Source organism: Peromyscus leucopus, chromosome 23 (genome assembly GCF_004664715.2).
Source record: "Peromyscus leucopus breed LL Stock chromosome 23, UCI_PerLeu_2.1, whole genome shotgun sequence".
Lineage (NCBI taxonomy): Eukaryota > Metazoa > Chordata > Mammalia > Rodentia > Cricetidae > Peromyscus > Peromyscus leucopus.
Genome location: NC_051082.1, coordinates 31181133 through 31201939, shown reverse-complemented (window position 1 = coordinate 31201939; position 20807 = coordinate 31181133). Strand labels below are relative to the sequence as shown.

The 20807-nt window shown below is 51.3% G+C and overlaps 1 protein-coding gene across 1 annotated transcript; it reads right to left on the bottom strand.

Moving 5' to 3' along the window:
- Positions 1 to 18622: 18622 nt before the first annotated feature.
- Positions 18623 to 20593, bottom strand: Gsx1 (GS homeobox 1). Its single transcript, XM_028878013.2, has 2 exons — positions 20182 to 20593; positions 18623 to 19740 (listed from the first exon to the last, which is right to left on the bottom strand). The coding sequence occupies exons 1-2, from the start codon at positions 20591 to 20593 to the stop codon at positions 19364 to 19366; spliced, it is 789 nt and encodes a 262-aa protein (XP_028733846.1). The 3' UTR covers positions 18623 to 19363.
- Positions 20594 to 20807: the final 214 nt, after the last annotated feature.

The window sequence follows — 20807 nt, the reverse complement described above, 5'->3', positions numbered from 1 at the left end:
CCATGAGTGGCAGCACTGGCCGAGATTCCCCTACTCACCCAAGTCTCCGCTCCTGTCCTGACACATGTCCCCACGTAGCGGTGGTGGTGGCTTTGCCTGCGTTTGCCATAGGGCCCTGTGCCTTCGTCACTCCTGTGGTTCCAGCCACCACCAGCTTGGCCCCGCCCTCCAGCCCGTGTGCTTGCCTGGCCTCTTTCCCTCAGCTCTGTTCCCCTTAGCATCCTGGATGACCCTTCCATACCACACACCAGGTGGCCTGCTGGGGGATGTCTTTCTTTATGCTGTAAATATATGTTGTTCCCATTGGTTAACAAATAAGCTGCTTTGGCCTATGGCTTAGAGGCAGGCAGGAAATCCAAGGAGAGAGACAGGAAAGAGAAAGGCTGAGTCTGGGGAGATGCCAGTCTGCTGCCCAAGGAACAACATGCCAGCTGACTGGTAAGCCACAGAACACGTGGCAAAACAGACATTAGTAGAAATGGGTTAATTGAAGATATAAGAGCTAACTAGCAAGAGGCCTGCCATAGACCATACAGTTTGTAAATAATATAAGCCTCTGTGTGTTTGCTTGGGTCCTGCAGCCAAGAGAGATTTGTCTGGATCACGGGGGCCCGGGCAGGACCAAGAAACTTTCGACTACAGTGGCCTCTCTCCTGTTAAAAATTATCCAGGCATAGATTTTTGTTCTCATAGTTTTATTCTAAAAATCCAGAAGCAGGCATGGTGGTACCCTACACCTAGAGTCCCAGCTACGAAGGAGAGGCTGCCTCGTGCCCGGATGTTTTATTTTTCATGATTACTTTCTATTTTGATTTATGTGTATGTGTGTGTGTGTGTGTCTCAGTGTCTGCTGGTGACCTCAGAGACTGGAAGACAGGATCCCCTAGAGCTGGAGATACAGGTGTTTGTGAATGGGAGCCGGGGCCAAATTCATGTTCTCTAGAAGAGCAGCAAGTGGTCTTAACCACCGAATCATTTCTTCATCTCCATCCATGAATAAATGTTTGAAATGAATTCATACAGTAAAATCTAAAGCTCTGACCGACCAGTCCTCCCAGGGTCCGCTGTCCTCTCTGCCCTCCTCCCATTATTACAGATCCCTTTTTATTTTAAGATTTATTGATTTTTATTTTATATGTAAGGGTGTTTTGCCCTGTGTGTGTCTGTGCACTATGTGCATGCAGTACCTATGGAGGCCAGAAGGGGGGTGTCAGACCCTCTGGGACTGAGGTAGAGATGGTTGTGAGTCATGGTGTGGGTGCTGGGAATCGAACCCGACTTCTGTGGAAGAGCAGCCAGGGTTCTTAGCCTTTTGCCATCTCTCAAGCTGAATTCCCATCAATCCGTCCCCACCTCTCTCTGCCTCCTTTCTGATTGATTCTTTTCTTGTGCATTAGTGTTTTGCTTGCATGTATGTCTGTGTGAGGGTGCTGGATTCCCTGGAACAGGAGTTACAGACAGATGTGAGCTACGTAGGTGCTGGGAATTGAACCTGGGTCTCCTGGAAGGGGAGCCAGAGGTACTAACCACTGAGCCATCTCTCCAGCCCCCCTTTTTCTTTTCTTTTTAAAGATTTATTTATTTATGTATGAGAGCTCTATCCACACACACAACTTTATGCCAAAAGAGGGCATCAGATCCCACCATAGAAGATTTTGAGCCGTCATGTGGTTGCTGGGAATTGAACTCAGGTTCTCTGGAAGATCAGCCAGTGCTCTAACCGCTGAGCCATCTCTCCAGCCCTTTGACTGACTTTTTTTTTTTTTTTTTAAGTTTCCCCTTTTCTTTTTATTTATTTATTTGTATCTGATATACTTGGTGTTTTGCCCACATGGCCCAGGAACAGGAGTTACAGACAGTTGTGAGCCACCATGTGGGTGCTGGGAATTGAACCCTGGTCCTCTGGAAGAGCAGGCAGTACTCTAACCACTGAGCCATCTCTTCAGCGCCCCTTTGATTAATTCTTAAGACCTCAGTTCTTTGCAATCCCTTTCTGATTTTCTCCACCGTCTGTCATGATTTCCTGAGGTCTGTTACCTCCTGAGTGTTGTAAGCTTGTAAACCTGTGCCCTGATGGGCAGACCCCTTGTGCTTGACGAATAGTTATTGAATAAGCAGATTCGTCAGTGGGAGAGGAGGGTCAGAGGCCCCAGAACTCTCCAGAGAAGATCAGGAGCCTGATGGCTGTTAGTGACTCCTTGCCTCTGCTTGGCCCGGGCATGGCAGGAAGATTTGGAACACTGCGTAGCCGTCACCCAAAGGCGGCCATGGCGGCTGTCTTCGGATGCCAGGGTAGTCAACGGATCCCTCTGTCCGACAGGGGAAGCCTGCTTGTAGGCTTCTGCTGAGCAGGTCCCACGGCTACTGCTGTGCCAGCCGGCAGCAGCTGCCTCTCGCGGGCTGGGTATGAAGGCGGAAGTGTGTCCCACAGTTCTGAGGATTGGGTGGCCAAACTCAGGGAGCCGATCCTTCTTGAGTTTTCCGAGACCTTTCTCCTTGGTTTGCAAATGCCAGCTCCTTGCTGTGTCCTCCGTGTGTCCCCTTCCTGGCACGTTCCAATCCCTTCTTCTCATAAGAGCTTGAACCGGCTCGAGATCAAGCCAGTCAGAATCCTGACATGGAGACGGGAGACCAAGTCCCATCCTGGTTGAGGAGCCATTGATAGCTGCTGGGAAGGACGGGTTTTCTTCAAGGATGTGACGCTAGTGTTGACTGTGCTCCAGGGTTTGGCCCCCAAGAGGGGGAGGGGGAGGGGAGGAGGGGGAGGAGGGGGAGGGGGAGAGAGGAAGTTGACTGAGTAGGGAAGTAGACGTGGATCCCAGAGGAGTTGAAGGAGGAGTGAACATGATCCAAATACATTGTATGAAATTCTCAAATCTTATTTTGAAAAAGATGACTTAAAAAAGAACTTGGGTCAGCCCAGGGACACCCTAACATCTAATTTTGCTTGGTCATCCCTTTCAAATCTCTCCCACACATTGTAGGAGCAAACTTCAACACACATGTCTCAAAATGGCCAACCCAACAAGGTTTGATGAAAATGTTTTCTCATGGCTTGTTTTTTTTTTCTCCCCCCCCTTTTTTTGGGGGGGGTGTTCGTGTGGTGGTTTGAAAGAAAATGACCCCAAAGGGAGTGGCACTATTAGGAGGTGTGGCCTTGTTGGAGGAAGTGTGTCACTGTGGAGGCGGGCTTTGGGGTCTCATACATGCTCAAGTCATACCCAAAGAGACAGACCACTTCCTGTTGCCTATAAGCTACAGAACTCTCAGCTCCTTCTCCAGCACCACGTCTGCCTGCATGCCACCATGTCCCACCATGAGGAAAATGAACTGAACCTCTAACACTGTAAGCCGCCACTTCAATGAAATGTTTTCCTTTGTAAGAGTTGCCGTGGTCGTGGTGTCTCTTCACAGCAACAGAGACCCTGACTAAGATGGGGGTGGGGGGTGGTTGTTTTGATTTGTGCTTTGTTTTGTTTTGGGGTCAGGATCTCACCTGGAACTCACTATGTAGACCAGGGTGGCCTCATCTGCCTTACGTGCAGATACCACCACACTCTGCTCTGTTTTTGCATAAAAATCTGAATGACTCGTTTTTTCCAAAAGCAGCGCTGTGGGGCTGGGAGTCCTCTGGGAGTTCTTCCCCATCCTGGCTCACACACACACATCTTTAGTGGCATATAGACCATGAGCTGTGTGCTGGGAGGTCACCTCCCATGTCTGATACCTCAGGTGATAACAGGTGGGTCATCCCACGGCCCAGGCACCTTTTTACTGGTCTCAACTTGGCTGCCGGGGAATACATTAAATGGCTGCTACCAAGCTGGTGTCCTTCTTGTCAAAGGAATCTTCAGGGATGGCTTCAAGGACAAAAGGCTCTTCAAGATAGCTTGCAGAGGGGCTGGAGAGATGGCTGAGTGCTTAGGAGCGCTGGCTGATCTTTTCGGGGACCTAGCTTGAGGTCCCAGCATCCACAGGTTCCTCAGGACTGTCTGTGACTCCAGTTCCAGGGATATGAGTCCCTCTCCTGGCCTCCACAGGCGCTGCACTCATGCAGGGCACAGACACACATGTAGGCAAAACACCCATACACTGTAAAAATAAAAAACAATTAAGCCGGGCGGTGGCGGCGGCGGCGGTGGCGGCGGCGGCGGCAGCGCACGCCTTTAATCCCAGCACTCGGGAGGCAGAGGCAGGTGGATCTCTGTGAGTTCGAGGCCAGCCTGGGCTACAGAGGGAGTTCCAGGACAGGCACAAAACTACACAGAGAAACCCTGTCTTGAAAAACAAACAAAACAAAACAAAACAAACAAACAAAACAATTAAAAAAATTTTTTTTAAAAGACAGCCTGCAGAATAAGAGAAAATATTTGCATTGATATGTGGGCTACACAAAGAACTAAAGAAATCAGATATAAAGACATCAAATAATGCGAAAATGAGCTGATGAAGTGAGCAAGGAGTTGTAAGAAATGAAGTACAAAGGGCCACTCCACACATGGGGAAGCAGGGTGTCCTTAGCCGTCAGACACACAGTCAGCACTGAAACAAACGACCACACATGTGGGACAGACACCAGCAGAGGCTCATCAGACAACAGAGAACAGATTTCCGGGAGCTGGAGAGAGGGCTCGGTGGTTGAGAGCACTGGCTGCTCTTGCAGAGAGGGTATGGATTCAGTTCCCCCCGACACCCATGTGGCAGCTTACAATGGTTCTTAGCTCCAGTTCCAAGGGATCTGGAACACTCTTCTGACCTCCATGGGCACCAGGCACTTCCTCACTGCAGGGACTTATACACTTATACACATAAAATAAAAATAAATCTTAAAAAATAGCCTTTTCTGTATGATGCAGCCGTTCTGTTCCTGGGCATTTGTGCAGAGACTTACATATCACACATACATCATGTTATGAATTATGCACGCGTGGGGAACCCCCAGCTGGCCCGGCCAGGGTATCGCACTCATGCAGGGGCCCATGCTGGCATGCAGGGCAGATGCAGCGGTGGGCTGGAGGGCGACCCACTCCATTCCGCATGGTGGCAGGGTGGCGGTGAACATTCACAACCCAGACGCTCCATCCATGCGGAAATGCTTTATTATAATAGAGGAATGAAGAGCAGGTAGGAAAGAAGAGAGAAAGAGAGAAGGGTCAAGGGGCGCACACCTCGTGGGAGTGGGGAGAGAGAGAGAGAGAGAGAGAGAGAGAGAGAGAGAGAGAGAGAGAGAGAGAGAGGCGGAGGTTTTCCTTAAGAAGAGGCTTTGGGGGGTTGGGGATTTAGCTCAGTGGTAGAGTGTTAACCTAGCCCCGGTTCGGTCCTCAGATCCGGGAGGCCCCAAGGGGCGGGTCAGAATATTAACACACCACATACGTCAGAGTTCACTGCAGCCCTTTCCATTATACCTAAGTTGTGGGGCCAACCTAGGTGTCCAGCAACAGGGATGGGTGAAGCAAACGGAGCTTATATGCACAGTGGAATTTTTTTCAGCCACAAATAATAAATTAAATTGCATTGCTCCTAAGAAAATGGACACCACCGGGCGGTGGTGGCACACGCCTTTAATCCCAGCACTCGGGAGGCAGAGCCAGGTGGATCTCTGTGGGTTCCAGGCCAGCCTGGTCTACAGAGCAAGATCCAGGACAGGCTCCAAAACTACACAGAGAAACCCTGTCTCAGAAAAAAAAGAAAAGGAAAAAGAAAATGGACACCACTGAGAAAATCCTATTAAGCCAATTAAGGCAGTCTCAGAAAGATAAATATCATATCTTTTCAGTCACTTTTGGCTCCTAGCTCTTACACAGACATATACAAGCGTTTATTTAGCATGACAGGGAGGCAGGACTGAGATTGACTGGGGGACGGGGGATTAACTGGAACAGAGGGTTGCAGGGGCAATGTGCACAGAGGACAAATACGCACTGGTTTGGAAACGTCCTCTGTGGTGCACAATTCTGCGGACAGTCAATACCCGCAATGAAAATTAAAGCAAAACACTGAAGGTTTTGGGGGCGGAGCTCGGTCCCACTTAGCATGCACAAAGCTCTGAGTGTGATTCCTGCATAAAAACATGCACGGTGCCTCCAGCACTCAGGGAGGTAGAGGCAGGAGGATCAGAAGTTCAAGGCCAGCCTAGGACACATGAGACCCTGTCTCAAACCAAACCAACCGACAAGCAGACAAACAAAACCCCCAAGGGCTCTTAGAAAAGGAGGGCCTTGAGAAGGATTGATTGATTGATTTAGAGATAGGGTCTCACTGTGAAGTCCTTAGCTGGCCTGGAACTCGATCTGTAGACCAGAGTGGCCTCCAACTCACAGAGATCCACCTGCCTCTGCCTCCCGAGTGACTGGATTAAAGGCATGCGCCACTACCGCCTGGCTGAAAAGGTATCTTTATAGAGTGCGGTGATATTTAGGATCCTGGTCCCTCAGGAGAGAGAGAGATGTAAGGAAACGGCAGAGGTATTCTCTAAGTAGGACAGGTGATGTGGTTTGATATGGTTCCAAGGGCTTCCTGACCAGTGGGTGGTGTTTTGGGGGAGCCTGTACAAGATGGAGCTCAGCTGGTGAAAAGATAGAATGCTGTGGCTGCATCAGGCCCTTGAAAAGTGTAGAGCTGTCCCTGGCTCTGTCTTCTGTCCCCGCTTCTGGGCCATCATGTCACGATGGACTGAAATCCTGAGCCAAGTAAGTCTTTCCTCCTGTGAGCTGTTTTTCTTTGGAACTGTGGTCAGAGAGATCCAGAAAATGCATAGAGGGGTAGGCGAGGATGCAGGAAGAAAGACAGGGCCAGAGTTCAGGGGTTTGTTGTTGACTGTCTTCCAGGTAACAAGGCCAGGGGCTGAGAACGCACGGGTAGCATCCTCCACTAGCGCCCCCAACAGCGAGACCCGGGGACGGAGAAGGCTCAGTCTGTCTGCAGCATCACTGTGTCTCCAGATGGATGGCATCCTCTTGCCGGTCACCTCGGTCAGCATCCAGTCTGCACAAACGAACACAGGTCAGATGTTAGGATCCTACCCTCACTCTGGCACATGCGCAGATGGCATCATCTTGCTGGTCACCTCGGTCAGCGTCCAGTCTGCACAAACGAACACAGGTCGGAGGGAACAGACGGACAGAACCCCTGGGCTGGAGAAGCAGCTCTGCCTGAGGAGTCCAGGAAGGAGGAGATCTCCTCAAAGAGGCCAGGCTGGAGGTGAAAGTGGACAGGGTGTTTCAGGCAGAGCCGCCAAGGTCATGGCCATCCCACAGTGGGACACAGGTCCACACAGAATTTCTTAATTGCAGCCCACATCTCACTGGGGTCCTCTGAGTTTCCCTCAGCCCCAACTCCCTACATTCCAAACCTAGTTGCGCACGCCTGCTTGTGCCCCCTTTAAGGCCTGCCAGACGACCTTGTCAGGCATCCAAAGACGGTGTGGCTGGCAGCTTGGTATTAAGCCGTATTACCAAGTTCACAAATTCAACTTTCAGAGATCTAACGGAACAAGGGATTTGTAACAGTTTCAAACAGGGCAAGCCGACTACATTTCCCATGACGATCAGCTTGTTTACCACCCCAAGGTACACTGGAACCGCTGTTGACAAGCTCATTTGCATCCCAATACCCAGAATGCTTTTCCAGCCCTACAACGCTAGGATTCTGTCAGTGAGCTAAAAGGTTTATTTACACATTCAATACCTGACAGCTTCATTCTCTGAAGCATCTTTCATAGCCCCCAAATGCCTTAAGTTGATGAAAGAATTTCAAACTGCTGTTTAAGTTAGCACCCTTCTTTCTGGGCTAGAGTTAAGATAAATTATGCATGGCCAAATTAACATTTTAATTAAAAAATACTTGAAGGAAAGGGGGTGTCTGTTATTCAGTGAATGTCATATTAAGCTTGAGACACTGGGCCAGGGTTATGAAGAGAAATCATGTAGCCACACACATATTAGAGCATGCAAAGACCCCCAGGACATTGACTGACAGTCACCAGGAGGCCTTGGACTGGGCAATGTCATTATAACTGGAATTCTCTCGAACTGTGATCTGTATGTGACCTCTGTGTGTGTGTGTGTGTGTGTGTGTGTGTGTGTGTGTGTGTGTGTGTTGGTTTTTCAAGACAGGTTTCTCTGTGTAGCTCTGGCTGTCCTGAAACTCACTCTGTAGACCAGGCTGGCCTCAAACTCAGAGATCTGCCTGCCTCTGCCTCTGCTGGGATTAAAGGTGTCCGCCACCACCAGTGCTTGACTGGATGGTGTTAATATTAAGGGACACTGGGGCTGTAGATGTGGCTCAGTGGTAGAGCACTTGCTTAACACACACAAGACCTTGGGTTTGATCCCCAGCATCGCAAAGATGCAGGCATTGAACAAAATTGCAAAAGAGGCAATAACACGCATAGCTGCTACCCGCATTTGCCAACTTTAAGAGCATGATAATAATAATAAGGTGTGGACTGAGATCCAGGGTGGTGGCGCACGCTGTAATCCCGGCACTGAGGAGGAGGCGGCAGGAAGACTGAGAACTGAAGTTGTATAGAGAGTTTCAGGTCAGCCTGAGCAGCACAGGGAAGCCTGGTCTCAAAACCAACAAAACAAAGTAGTCATCGCCAGTGGCTGGACTGGGGTTTCTTGACATTTTGTTCCCCGGGTCAGATTTGCAGATAGTAAGAAGTTGTGAGCTAGGCAGTGAGGGAACGCTCCTCTAATCCCAGCACCTAGGAGGCAGAGGTAGGAGGGTCTCTGTGAGTTCAAAGTCAGCCTGGTCTACAGAGAGAGTTCTAGGACAGCCAGGGCTACACAGAGAAACCCTGTCTCAAAAAAAAAAAAAAAGAAAGAAAGAAAGAAAGAAAGAAAAGAAGAAAAGAAAGAAAGGAAGAAAGAAATTGGGAGGCAGAGGCAGGCAGATCTCTATGAGTTCAAAGCCAGTCAGGGCAACATAGTGAAATTCTGTCTAAAAAAAAAAATAAAATATTTTAATTATAATATTTTATAATAAAGAGAAGAAAGATTATGACTCTGCTCAATACAACTTTAAAAACTGTTTGCAGTTTTTTTTTTTTGCTTTCTTTTGTTTTGAGACAGGGTCTCTGTGCATAGCCCAGGCTAGCCTTGGAACCCACATCCTCTCTATGGGGTTGCATGCATGCCTCGTCAGGTCTAGCAAGGGTTGAACTTACTGAATTTGTATTTGAGTTTTTGAGACCAGATCTAACTATGTAGCCCAGGCTAGCCTCAAACGCTTGACTCTCTTCCAGCTTAGCTACCCAAATGCTGGGAATATAGGAAACGGCATCACTGGCTAATATTGTTTTAATTTAAAATTATTTTTTGGCTGGGCGGTGGTGGCGCACGCCTTTAATCCCAGCACTCGGGAGGCAGAGCCCAGGTGGATCTCTGTGAGTTCGAGGCCAGCCTGGGCTACCAAGTGAGTCCCAGGAAAGGCGCAAAGCTACACAGAGAAACCCTGTCTCGAAAAACCAAAAAAAGAAAGAAAAAAAAATATTTTTTGTAGCTATTAGGTTTAGAGACTGGGTAGTGGAAGTGCAGGGCATGATGTCAGGGCTATCTGAGCCTATGGAATCGAGTGGGCACCCAGACTGTGGCTCCCAGAGTTGGTCTTAAAATTTTTAAATTTTAGTGCTAGAAATGGAGCCCAGGTCCTTGTACACAATGCACCACTGAGCACACCTGTGCCCAGGAGCAGCAGTTGAATACATTTGAGAAGATGGCCCTGCAATGAGGCCGAGAGCCCCTCAGCCTCTGTGCCCCTTCCCATCATTCGTGGATCCTGCTTCTCATGGGACAGAGAAAGACAGGGGCTTGAAGATGCTGCCAAGATGGCTCAGTGGTTAAGAACACTGGCTGCAAGCCAGGCGGTGGTGGCGCACGCCTTTAATCCCAGCACTCGGGAGGCAGAGGCAGGCGGATCTCTGTGAGTTCAAAGCCAGCCTGGTCTACAGAGTGAGATCCAGGAAAGGAGCAAAGCTACGCAGAGAAGTCCTGTCTGGGAGGGGGGCAGGAAGAATTGGCTGCTCATGCAGAAGACCCGGGCTCAGCTCACAGCCACCTTTAACTGCAGGGCCGTGGAACCACACGGCCCTTTCAGTCCTCTGCGGGCACCAGGTGTACACACAGGAGAATACCCATATGCATAAATTAATACTTTTTTTTAAAGACATGGATTTGGATCATGCCTAGGACGCCACCACAACCCCTCTCAAACTTTTTGGTTTCAGGGATGCTAGCACTCTGAAAAATGTAGAGGGCTCCAAACTTTTCACCACTGAAATCTGCGTGTGCTTTAAAAGTAAAACCACTTCTGTAACGTCGGCCCTGGGGAATCAGAGACAGGAGTGTAACACGCATCGTTAAATGGTCTTATTAAGAAAAAACTCGGCGGAGCCAGATATTGGGGTGAAAACTGAGACATCAGAGGAATAGGACAAGCCACAGCCAACCTCACCTCACCAACTCCTCAGCCTCCAGAGAGAGAGCGCTACTTCCTGTCTACTCATGCCTGTATCCTTTCTATTCTCCCATCTCATTTCCTCTCTCTGTCCAGCTACATCACTTCCTGTCCGTCTGCCTGCCCAGCTCTATCACTTCCTGTCTGTCTATACAGACCTCCAAACCTTTATAGTTAACTAGTGCTGGAATTAAACGCGGCATGTGCCACCACACCTGATTCTGTTCCCAGTGTGGCCTTGAACTCAAGAGATCCGGATGGATCTGTGCCTCCCAAATGCAAGGATTAAAGGCGTGTGCTACCATTGCCTGACTTCTATGTTTAATATGGTGGTTGGCTTTTTCCTCGGATCTTCAGATAAGCTTTATTAGGGTGCACAATATATTGGGGGACACAACATATCACCACACAGGAGGGTAAAGAGCTTGAGGCTAACCTGGACTACATAGCAAAACCCCAAATAAAATCAAATAGAAAACTCCCAGCATATTTAAAAGTATTTCTCTTTTAGATGTTTATTTTTGTGCAGAGGGGCACACATGTCATGGTGTGCAATGTCAGAGCTCAACTGTATGAATCCATGTCCACCACAGATGGCCACTCAAAAGGGCACAGCCTGTAAGATGATATATATGGCTTCTCAGTACAAATGGGGAGGAAGCCCATCACTGCTGTCCAAAGAGCTGAGGGTGTGCCAAGGAGAGGTCGGTCCTGCTCTAGCTGTGACCCTGGATCACCCCTGCCTATATGCTCAAGGAGCCCTGGACAGAGAAGCCTATGTGAGTTTGACTTCCACCCGTCAGGGCAAAACTCGTTTCCAGGAGGAATCTGGTGCATCCCCCAGCCTGTTCACCAACCTGTACAGGTTCTCCGGGACTTGATCATGGTGTAGGTTACCACGTCACTCCCAGTTCTTGACTGCAGGCCACAGAAGCCAGTTCTGGCTAGTGAAATAGAAAAGGAAGTGAAGCCATCTGGTAGTCAAAGGGAAAGCCGGAAAAATGGGCTTAGAAGTCAGGCAGAAGGAGGACGGAGTCTAGGCAAGGTCTCTGCTGTGGGCATGCAGCTAATGGCCACCGCTGAGGTGTCTGCTGGGACAATGACTTTACCATCGGTCATTCACCATCATGTGGAGGCTCAATAGGGAAGAGTTGGTACATGGCACCGTGGAGTTACTCACCTCTCACTTCAGATTGGTGGGGAGGAGGTCCAGATGGCTAGCCCCAGGTCCAGCTCCCAGGCCCGAGCATCAGGTGAGGTGCACAGCTTGTACCTAGGCTCCATTTGATTTGGTAGTAATGTCCCACAAGGCCCAAGAGTCTATTTCAGTAGATGCTCTTTTCTGAAAGAGATTTGTTTTGTTGGTTTTTGAGACAGGGCTTCTCGCTGTGGCCCTGGCTCTCTTGGAACTTATTTTGTAGCCCAGGCTGGCCTAAAACTCGGGCATCCACCTGCCTCTGCCTCTCAGGTGCTGGGATCAAAGGTGTGCGCCACCACCGCCCAGCAAGATTTTAATTCGCATCTGACAGAACACAGTCTAGGTGGAAGGATCTGAGGAAAATGGAGGCTGAGCAGAGAAACAAGAGCAGAACTGGAGTTTGTCACATAGCCTGACTTCAGAGAGAATTCGTCTGACCCACCTAGGGCCACCTTAACAAAGGACCACCGACCAGGCAGCTTAAACAAGGGACATTTCTTGTCTCCTAGTTCTTGAAGCTGAAATCCAAGGCCACGGCGGCGGCAGCAGTGTGGGTCCCTATGAGGCTCCTCTTTGGCTCGCAGATGTTACCTTCTCCATGTGGTTTTGTTTTTAATTGAGATAGGGTTTCACGCTGTAGCCCAGGCTGACCTGGAAATCCTGATCCTCCAAACCTGCTGCCTTCCCAGTTCTGGGATAGCAGGGGGCGCCCAGCTCTCCCTGTGCCTTTTCTGAGTGTGTCTGTGTCCTTAACGGACAGCCCAGCCCAACAGAACCAGCAGAAGAAACCCCTCCCTGTAAGGATCCCCAGAGTAAATGCTGGCTGACTCTACGCTCAGGTCCAGTCTGACCCCGGGGGCAGGGCAGGCAGGACTCCTGAGGCCATCCTCCTTACCTATGGTATCCCTGAATGCAGGCCGAAACACATGGACCCCGTCAGCCTTTAACATCCCCCCCCACACACACACACAAGGGCAACCCTGACTGGACTCGGTAGGCTGAGAAATGAGGATAGGAAGTTGGGGGGGGGGGGGGGTGCAGTAAGAGAAGGGCCCTGAGAGGAGTTGGAGGGAGAATGGGGGATTGATATGATCAAAGAGAATTATACGCATGCATACAATTTTCAGAGGAGGAATAAAAACAAAAACCTAAGTGCCTCCCAATTTGGACGTGGCGGGGGCTTCCTGCCCTTGAGCTGGGGATGCACACTCACCGAAACAAGCCCAGAAGACATTGTCAGGAATTCCCAGCCTCCATCTTCCCCGGTGCTTCAAGGACAGCACAGGGACAGGGACAACAGGGTTGGAACCACAGTGGGGGACCAGCTGTTTGCGAAGTCCAGTGCTCGGCCTAGTCTCCTTAGATTCACCAGTTGTGTTTTGTTTTTAATTTTTTAGGGCAGGGCTTTATGTAGCTCAAGATGGCCTCAAAACTCACTATGTAGCCCAGGATGACCCTGACTCTCTGATGTTCCCTCCTCTACCTCCCCAGTGCTGGGATTATCCTGGTGTTACGCTGTGTGTGGGGTGTATGGGGGATGGTAGCCAGGGCTTTGTGCAAGCGAGGAAACACTAAACCACCTCAGCTAGAGCCCCAGCCCCCTTTTAACTGTTTTTCATATATATATGTATGTGTATATCTTTTAAAGATTTATTTATTTATTATGTACACAGTATTCTGTCTGCATGTACCCCTGCAGGCCAGAAGGGGGCGCCAGATCTCATTACAGATGGTTGTGAGCCACCATGTGGTTGCTGGGAATTGAACTCAGGACCTTTGGAAGAGCAGCCAGTGCTCTTAGCCTCTGAGCCATCTCTCCAGCCCCCTTTTTCTTATATTTTAAAAACATTTTGTGCCAGGTGTTGTGATGCACACCTTTAATCCAGCAGTCAGGAGGCAGAGGCAGGCAGATCTCTGGTTTTGAGGCCAGCATGGTCTGCAGAGTGAGTTCCAGAACATCCAGGATTACACAGAGAAACCTTGTAAAACAAAAACAAAAACCCATCACTACCACCACCACCACCACCACCACCAACAACAACAACAACAGCAACAAAACCCCTTCATTTTGGCTTAACCTCCCTCTAACACACACACACACACACACACACAAACACATGCTCACACACACACACACACAGACACACACACACACACAACACATGCTCACAAGCACAAACCTATGAGTACAGTAGTCACCCCTTTGGGTGCTGTTTTATATTCTTTGGCCTCAGTTACCTGTGTTCTACATTAGCCAAAAAAATTTAAATAGTAAATGCCAGAAGTAAATAACTCACAGGTTTTAAATAACTTTTATTGCCATAGTCTTATAAATGCTCTGTTACTAATGATTAGCCTCTTGGTTAATTTATAAAGTAAACTTCACCGTGTGTGTGTATTGTATAAAAACATTATGTATATGGCTGAGTTCTGTTTGTGTTTCAGGCCTGGGACAAGAGAGACCACCGTATTAGGAACTTATGCCATGAGAGGTTGGGAAAGAGGTGGATTAGTGTGGTGTTGTCTCGTTGGAACCACTCATTTAGTCTGGGGGTGATGTTGGCTCTGCAAGAGTCTGTTAAACCAATTCATACCCTGATCTTGTGAGTGGGAGGCACATGACCCCAAGAAACCCAGACTGGTGCCAGAGTGGCATTCAGAACCCTCCAGGACCCGTGATTCTTTTCTTGTCCTTCCAGCTCTTCCAGGTCCCTTCCCCTCTCCTTATACCCCCAGTCCTCAAGACCCTTCTACATCTTTGCCCTTCTAGGGCCTTCTCAGGAAAAGTCAAGAGCGGTCAACATTCATGCACAGGTGTGTGCATGTGAGTTTATTCATTCATTTATTTATTTGATTTATTTATTTGCCCTTTCAAGGCGGAGTTTCTCTGTGCGGCCCTAGCTGTCTTGGAACTCACTATGTTGATCAGGCTGGCCCTGAACTAAACTCAGAGACCCACCTGCCTGCCTTTGCCTCCCAAGTGCTGGGCCACCACATTCTGCCTGTATGTGAATTTTTTTTTGTTTTGTTTTGTTTTGTTTTTTCCGAGACAGGGTTTCTCTGTGTAGCTTTGCACCTTTCTTGGAACTCACTTGGTAGCCCAGGCTGGCCTCGAACTCACAGAGATCTGCCTGGCTCTGCCTCCCGAGTGCTGGGATTAAAGGCGTGCGCCACCACTGCCCGGCTGTATGTGAATTTTTGATGGCTCTGGTTTGAACCCACAGCCTTGCATATAAACAGCATGCATCCTGACACTTAACAACATCATCAGCCCTCTTTGGTCCCTGTTTTCAGAAGTTTCTGTCTTTGAATAGAAGATGAGAGACTTTAATCAAAGAGAATTGAATTTTAGCTTCAAACTGTCAAGCACTTGGGAGGCAGAGGCAGGAGGATCTTTGTGAGTTTGAAGCCTGCTGGTCTACAGAGGGAGTTCCAGGACAGCCAGGGCCACACAGAGAAACCCCCCTCCAAAAAAAGAGAAAGAAAGAAAGAAAAGAAGAAGAGCCATAATGGAAGAGAAGAGGGGAGAGGAGAGGGGAGGGGGAGGGGAGGGGGGAGGGGAGTAGAGGGAAGGGAAGAGAGGGAAGGGGAGAGAGGGAAGGGGAGAGAGGGAAGGGGAGAGAGGGAGAGAGGGGGAGGGGGAAGGAGAGGCGAGGGAAGACAGGTTTGTTGGGACACACCTCTGTTTCCAAAATAATTTCCCGAAAGGTTCCCCTGTGAGATAGCACGGACATTATGGACAGCACCTGCTTCATGAATCCCAAGTATCTACAAGCCCTGAGCCATATGCATAGTAAGCTCTGGGAAGGCTGTGGTGGCTTGCCAGCCACTCATCCAGCAAGCTTTCAAGCATCCCAGCCTTCCCCCTGAACTGTTCTGAGGATGAGAAGAGATGCCTTTGTTGGGATGCCCCGCCCCCTCCCTCCAGCCTCTATTTCTCTTTCCCCTTCCTCCTTACACAGCACCCCACAGTGCAGATCCAGCACCCCACAATGCAGGTCTAGCACCCCACATGTCTGAGACAGAGAACTGAGAGAGAGGGAGGAAGAATGCTCAGATTTGGGCTGTGCAATCCCGGCCATTTGGGATTTCAACAGGGACATTTCAGATCCGGATTAGTGGTTTTCAGCCTGAAACTGTTCTGCCCTCCAGGAGACTAACTGTCACAAGTGAGACAGAGATGGATGGATGGATGGATGGATGGATGGATGGATGGATGGATGGATCTATTGGCAGTTAAGGGTCGAGGACAAGGATGCAGGTTAGGGCACACCCCTAAAAGAATCATCTGAACTAAGACATCAGCAAGGCGGGGTGGAGGACCTGGTCCACCAGAAGGTGGGGGGGAGGACCCTTGTTTGAAGTGATTCCCAGCTTTGATGGAACTCCTGCTTCCCCTGCCTCAGTTCTGGGATTAGGGCGAGCATCCTCACCACACCCAGTTTATGCGCTGGGATTCTTCTTGCTTTTTGTTCAGGGCGAAGCTGTGTGTGACTGGTCACCTCAGTACCCCCTGAATAATTCATCACTAACTACACTCCCACCACGGATGTGGACGCTACTGGGAACCATTTCAATGCAACAACGACAATGTCGATTCTCACTGAAATTTGGCGGGCATTGTGCTTAGCGTTCTATGTGAATTCTATCCTTCAATATTGCACAGAAACCGAGCACAATTACCCAGTTTAAGTAAACGGTAGAAATGGTTTGCAAAGCCAAGACTGAATTCTAGTTCCTCAAACCCCTAGCCACTACCCTCTACTGGGAAAAGGACTCTGTTGCCGAAATAAACTTGGCGATCCATTTGTGGATTCTCCAACTCAATGATAATTCACAGGAAACCTCATCTTGATCATCCGGTTTGAGTCTAATTTTACAGTTTGCCTTACAAACTCCAAATTCCAGCTCAAACCATGGATTTAAAGGCTGAATTGTGTCTCCCAGATGGGGTTTGCAACCCCAACCCATGCTTGGAGGACTGACTTCGGACCCCTACTTCAACCTCGAGACTAGGTCCCTATAAAACCCAGACTATTTCTGCATTCAGGCCGGAGTCTGTAGGCTGTTGCGAGCGGAATCCTGTGGGACCTTTCGGATGCGGGTCGCTGTGGTTCAGGCCGAGACTCTGAGCCCTGTTGCTCGCCGCCACCGCCACGGAAGCCGCTTCCGCACTTCCTTCGCTGCGCTTCACCAAGGTCTGGGGAACCGCCGGGGCTGGCAGGAGCAGGCTGCGCTCTAATCCCACTACGCTCCAGGGTCGCCCACCAGAATGCCAAAAGCCTAGCGCTCTGGGCCCCAAGACTGGCAGGAAAATGAAGCCCTGGGAAAGAGATCAGAGGAAGAAACCTGGCTCCTGGGAAAATCGAAGCGGTGTGGGCTCGGCGGCGCACTACAAACCATCACTGCCTGTGCCACAGAGAACGAGAGGAGCAAGACTCAGAGACCCCAAATAAAGGTGGAGACCAGGGGCCTCCCAGTCCCAACTCGGCTCTCCCGCGGGTTTGAAACTGTATTTCTTGTGGAGGGGTCTCCCACGGAGCCTGTCCTTCTGCACAGAAGCCACCCATTCAGATAATCCAAGCGAAGACCTGGTTTTAAGCGAGCCCTTCGAATCCACTGCTGACTTCCGCACACTGAGGGTCACTGGGGCAGTCCGCCTCTGAATCCTTGCCAAAGACACACTGGTGGGTTTCATGGGGCTAAAGGACCCATCAGCACGCTCGACAAACCCTACGTGGTCATGTCAGCCAGGAAGGCACCGCAGTCGCCCCAACAAGACGCCAGTCTCTATTCTATCAGCGTAAGTCCCGAGAGCCTTGGCTGCCTTTAGGTTGGCACCGTGCCTCCTCCGGGGAGGTTGGAGAACCAGCCCGAGGGAGACTGAAGTTCAGATGGATGGGAATGGGGGTGGGAGGCAGGGCCAAGCCAACAGTTTCCCTCTCTATCTGAATAAAAAGGGGGAGAATCAAAACCGGGTTCTCCTAGGGGTGCCCGCTGTTCTGGGGGGAACTGGAGAGAGACTCTCGCACTGAGAGCCTGGTTTCAATGAGAAGACAAAACAAGAAAAACGTACGACGAATGTTGAGCAACCCCTCCTTCATGTCTTTTTTCCATGAGAGATGCTTTGCCTAGATACAGCGAGTTCGGGGTTCTTCTGCGTGTGTTAGCTGAAGGGTGGGTTTCTGGAAGGAAAAGAAGGATCCTAGGTGTCGGATAAGAAATATCAAGTCTTCCGGAGGTAGCACCTGGATCCTCTCTCTGCCCTTTTTTTAAATTCCTGACTGCAGAAATACCTGGGTGTCTTAGCGTTTATGTGCTCACGTCTCGGCGGAACTCCATGCTCTTCATCTAACACAGACGTATAAAAAAAAAACACACGCAGACCACCCCCCCCCCAGGAAGACTAAAGGGTAGAGTCTATGCCATAGCGACTGTGGGGGTTTCTAATAGAATTGGCCAAAATGCGAGGTCCCCGAACCCCAGGCTGGCTCCCTACTGCTCCAGCAATGAGGTCGCTTCAGGCGGTCGGAATTCTCACCTGGAATCGTGAGCCGTTGCAAGGACCTTTTGCCAGGAAGCCAAACAAGGCACGCCCTTTCTAAAGAAGGCAAGGTCAAGACTAGCCTCTAGTCTCATACCTTGGGGTTAGCCACCAAGGTATGGCATCCTTTGCTGGAGAGCACCATGTGGGGCCCGCACAAGAACCCTGGGAAGGGTGCGGAGCTGGAGCAGAAGCCGGGAGCTCCAGGGGGCCTGGGGGTGTGGGGAGGGCGGTGGCTGGCTGTCAGGTGAGAAGCTGCTCTTGGATTTCTGCAACGCCCCGGAAGAGTGTCAGCCTATGTCCGTGCCTGCCTAGCCCACATTCTAAACCTAGGCACCCAAAGGCAGAGGAATTTCTAAGAAAAAAAAAAAGTTTATTTAAAATTTTGTACATAAATAAATAAATAAATATCTTCTGGCATTACAGAGACCATACAATTACACAGTCAGTACCCCGCCGGCTTGGACCTGGAGGATGGGGAGAGGTCGTTTATGGCGGAGGAGAGGGGTCGGTCTTCATCTGAGGGAATGTGGAAACAAACTAAGTCTTTTCCCCAACGCAACGCCACGGGAGACGTTCCTCTCTGCTAAGAGGACTTCGAACAGCAATACCTGTCCCAGGTCAAGGGGCAAAGGGACTGAAGGAAGAGGCTCCCTGAGGAGGGGGGAGGGAAGGAAAAGGGAAAACTTCAGTTCATAAGCGCGTTGCAAAAACGACCACTGTGGGAAAACAGTTGAGGACAAGGGGGAAAAAATGTTAAAAGGGAAGCAAACAGCCATTCGCGGAGTGAAAGGCCCAGCTTGACCGAGGAGGAGAGGGGAGAGGCAGCAAGAAAGCCTGGACCAGCCCAGAAAGGGTGGGCGAGGAGGTGCAGTCCGCCAGCAAGCCGCTGGGCTCGGGCCTGCGCGCCTCCGGGGAAGGCTACGTCCTGGGAAGAGGACCCGGAGAACTTGGGTTCAGCGCTTGGAGTCCTCCTAGACACCCTTGGAGCCTAAGGGCCAGGGGCACTGTCTTCAAGTCTCTGCTAGAGTCTTAGCTCTGTCTGGAGCTGGGTACCACGGCGAAGCCCTACCCAAATCCATCGATTGGCGGCGGGTGCCTGGGGAACCAGTCTTTGAGGTGCGGGAAGGGCCGGGGAGCCAGTGGTCCTCTGAAGGGCGCACCTACGGAGTGACTGTGAGATCTCTGTCATCCTTCCCGGAGGAGGATGGAGACATGGGCAATTCGTCGTCATCCTCTGAGCACTTGGCCGAGGAGAGCGAGGAACACTTGCAGCCTGGCGCTGCGCCCCCGCCGGCCCCCGCCCCCGCCCCGCCGCGGTGGCTGTTGCCTTTGCCCTCTTTCTTATGCTTCACTCGGCGGTTCTGAAACCAGATCTTCACCTGCTTCTCGGACAGGTTCAGATAGGTCGCGATCTCGATGCGCCGCAGGCGGGACAGGTACATGTTGGAGGCGAACTCCCGTTCCAGCTCTAGGAGCTGCGTGCTGGTGAACGCCGTCCGCATCCTCTTGCTGCTGGGCAGCTGGTTCGAGCCGCTGTCTGGAGGGGCGACGCGGGGACAGAGAGAGAAGTCATCAAACATCTGAGCCACGGGCCTAATTTCCCGCTGAGCTGCGGTTAGCTTCAACCTTGGACCCCCACACACACCCTTTCCACTCACCACGGGCGGGCACCTCCTTGCCAAGTCACAGAATCCCTTATTCTCTGTTAGGTCGTCCCTAACATCCCTTTATGGAACTCCCTGAAGCTGACCTCAACCGCCAACTCCCCCCCCCCAAAAGCCCCAGACCCAGGATCTTCAGCCTTCACCCCGGTTCCTGCGTTCTGCCCCGGCCCACTACTGTGAGCGTCCCTCGAAGATCCGGGACAGAATCCTCACCGCCTTCATAGCGCACCTTTTCCCGATCCCCAGCTCGCCCACTTGCCCCCTGCCATCACCGGTTCTTCCACGCCAGCTCGCGCGGGGGGACCCTGGCTTACCCACGGAGATGCAGTGGAACTGCCTGGGGTCCGGCAGCGGATAGGAGGTCTGGTAGAGCGCGGCAGCTGCTGCGGCCGCAGCCGGGCCGTGGGCGACTCCAGGAGACACGGCCGAGTGCTGGCGGCCCAGGGGCGCGTGGCAGTACTGCGATCCGAAGGGAGGGAAGGACGCCTTGAGTAGCGGCAGCGCCGGCGGCCCGGGGGGCCCGTGCAGCTGCGAGGCGGTGACGCAGAGGGGACACACGCACAGCAAGCCGGCCTTGCGCGCGTGGCAGGCGCCGGGCGAGAGGCCATGCAGCGCGTGCGGCGGGGGGACCGCGTAAGGGAAGAGCGGTGGCGGGCTGCCCTCGGGCGCCTTCTTGTCGCTGGCCTCCCGCAGCACCAGGGAGTCCACCAGGAAGGAACGCGGCATGGCGCCGGCGCGCGGTCCACCCGCCGCCAGCCCGCCCCGGGCGCCTAAGGGAGCTGCGGGTCCTGCACTCGCTTCCCCCGGCCGCGGCCTCCCGCAACTGCCCGGGCCCCGGAGGCTCCACGCGCAACTCAAGCGCAGCTGAAGTCACCTCGGCGGCTGCTGCTGCTGCTGCTGCTGCTGCGGGCGCCGCCCGGAGCGCGCGAGGTGCTGGCCA

Excerpts from the sequence above, each read along its gene's own strand:
- Gsx1 (XM_028878013.2), bottom strand. The coding sequence starts at position 20,593 with ATGCCGCGTTCCTTCCTGGTGGACTCCCTGGTGCTGCGGGAGGCCAGC. Across the intron at positions 19,741-20,181 it reads GTTCCACTGCATCTCCGTGG|ACAGCGGCTCGAACCAGCTG; the intron begins GTAAGCCAGGGT and ends TCGCCCCTCCAG.